At 34.1% G+C, this 1,857-nt stretch overlaps 1 protein-coding gene across 1 annotated transcript; it reads left to right on the top strand.

Moving 5' to 3' along the window:
- The first annotated feature begins 301 nt into the window (after positions 1–301).
- Positions 302–1,574, top strand: LOC132612736 (zinc finger BED domain-containing protein RICESLEEPER 2-like). The gene is made up of 2 exons (XM_060326835.1): positions 302–497; positions 730–1,574. Exons 1-2 carry the CDS (start codon positions 302–304, stop codon positions 1,572–1,574), a joined length of 1,041 nt encoding a protein of 346 aa, XP_060182818.1.
- Positions 1,575–1,857: the final 283 nt, after the last annotated feature.

Below are 1,857 nucleotides of genomic sequence, written 5' to 3'. Positions count from 1 at the left end.
ATTTTTTTTTGAATCTTAATCTACTACAGGGGTTTGATGATGTTGACAGACCATGATGATGTCGAGTCCAATTAATTAAGTGTTGTAAGTTCATCCAAATGACGTAAAACCACTTCTAAAGTCTGGAACTTTTATAAGGAGTTACCATTGAATAGTAATTCTGACAATAGACTTCAGGCTGAATGTAAGACATGCGGGAAAGGATTTTTGGCCGACTTAGTAGCTGGAACTGCAATTTTAACGCGGCACATAGTTGACGCAGCGAGGTATGCCAATAGATTATAAAGAATATCGCGAAGTTATGGCGAAGGCTATTATTAGACATAACCTCCCATTTAGTGATGTAGAATATGAAGGTGTTAGAGAAGTGCATTCTTTCTTAAATTCTACTGTTAAAACCATTTCAAGAAATATCGCAAAAGTTGTTGTGCTTAGATTATATCATGATAAAATGGAGATAGTCAAGAATGAGCTTCAAGCTATTCCGAATAGAATTTGTTTGACATCGGATTTATGATCATCAATAACATCAAATGGATATATTTGTGTTACCGCACACTATGTTGATTTAGATTGGATTTTACAAAAGAAGGTTTTGATCTTTTGTCATGTGTCTCCTCCTCACAGTGATGCTAGTTTTGGGTCCAAGGTTGATTAATTTGTTGAAGGAATAGGGAATTGAAAAGAAAATATTTTCTATAACATTTGATAATGCGAGTTATAATGAAGGTGTTGTGGATCCCTTGATTGAACATTTTAAGATGATAGATTCTTTCCTTTGTGATGGAGATTTTGTCCACATCAGGTGTGCAAATCATATTTTGAATGTGGTTGTCAAAGCTGGTTTGAAAACAATTGAGAGTGCTATTTTTAACATTAGAGAAAGTATAAAATATATTAAAGGTTCCGAGTCAAGGATTGTGAAATTTGTAGAGTGTATTAAGAACCTTGGTTTAAATATGAATGGAAAATTGTTTCAAGATATGTGTACAAGATGGAACTTTACATACTTGATGCTTGATAGTGCTTTTCCTTATCGTCGAGCATTTTCTAACTTCAAGCTACTTGACAGAGATTTTAAATGTTGTCCTTCAAATGATGATTGGGTTGAAGCTGAAAAAATTGCCAAGTTTTTGAGGCCTTTTTATGAAATCACTATATTGTTTTCAGGAATCCATTATCCTACTGCTAATTTACATTTTCATAAATTTTGGAAAATTCATATGTTGATACTAGAAGAAAAATATAGTGAAGATCCTAATATTAAAGAGATTGCTATTGAAATGGAGAAGAAGTTTGCAAATTATTGGGAGGATGACTATAGTCCAATTGCTTCAATGGCTGTAGTTCTTGATCCTCGGTACAAGTTAAAATTGGTGAAGTTTTGCTTTAAGAAACTTGATCCTTTGACTTGCAATGAAAAGGTAAGTGTTGTTGAAGATAATTTACGTAGATTGTTCAAAGAATACAAGACAACATCTGATGTTGAAATGGTTGGAAGCAATAGTCATGGATGTGATGGTGAGATGCTGGATGACGTGGAGGAATTTGATATGTTTGAAAGTCCGTGTTAGTGTAGTTCAGGAAAGACACAATTGGATTTATATTTGGAAGAGCCCGTAGTGGTTAGCAAAGGAAATGAAAATTTAGACGTGCTTACATTTTGGAAGGATAACAGGATGAAGTATCCTGAACTCTCATTGATGGCTCGTAATTTGTTAAGTATACCTATAAGCACAGTTACATCGGAATCAACTTTTAGCGTTGGTGGCCGATTTATTGGCAAATTTCAAAGTTCCATCTTACCAGAAAACACTGAAGCTAAGTTGTGTTCTCGAGATTGGATTTATGGGCATC

This window comes from Lycium barbarum, chromosome 1 (genome assembly GCF_019175385.1).
Source record: "Lycium barbarum isolate Lr01 chromosome 1, ASM1917538v2, whole genome shotgun sequence".
Taxonomy (NCBI): domain Eukaryota; kingdom Viridiplantae; phylum Streptophyta; class Magnoliopsida; order Solanales; family Solanaceae; genus Lycium; species Lycium barbarum.
Note: the sequence above shows the minus strand (reverse complement) of the source record. Positions and strands in the feature narration are given on the sequence as shown.

What these genes read in the sequence shown, in the direction of transcription:
- LOC132612736 (XM_060326835.1), top strand. Translation starts at nt 302, where the DNA reads ATGGCGAAGGCTATTATTAGACATAACCTCCCATTTAGTGATGTAGAA. An exon ending in AGCTATTCCGAATAGAATTT is followed by an intron (nt 498 to 729) that starts GTTTGACATCGG and finishes GTTATAATGAAG; the next exon opens with GTGTTGTGGATCCCTTGATT.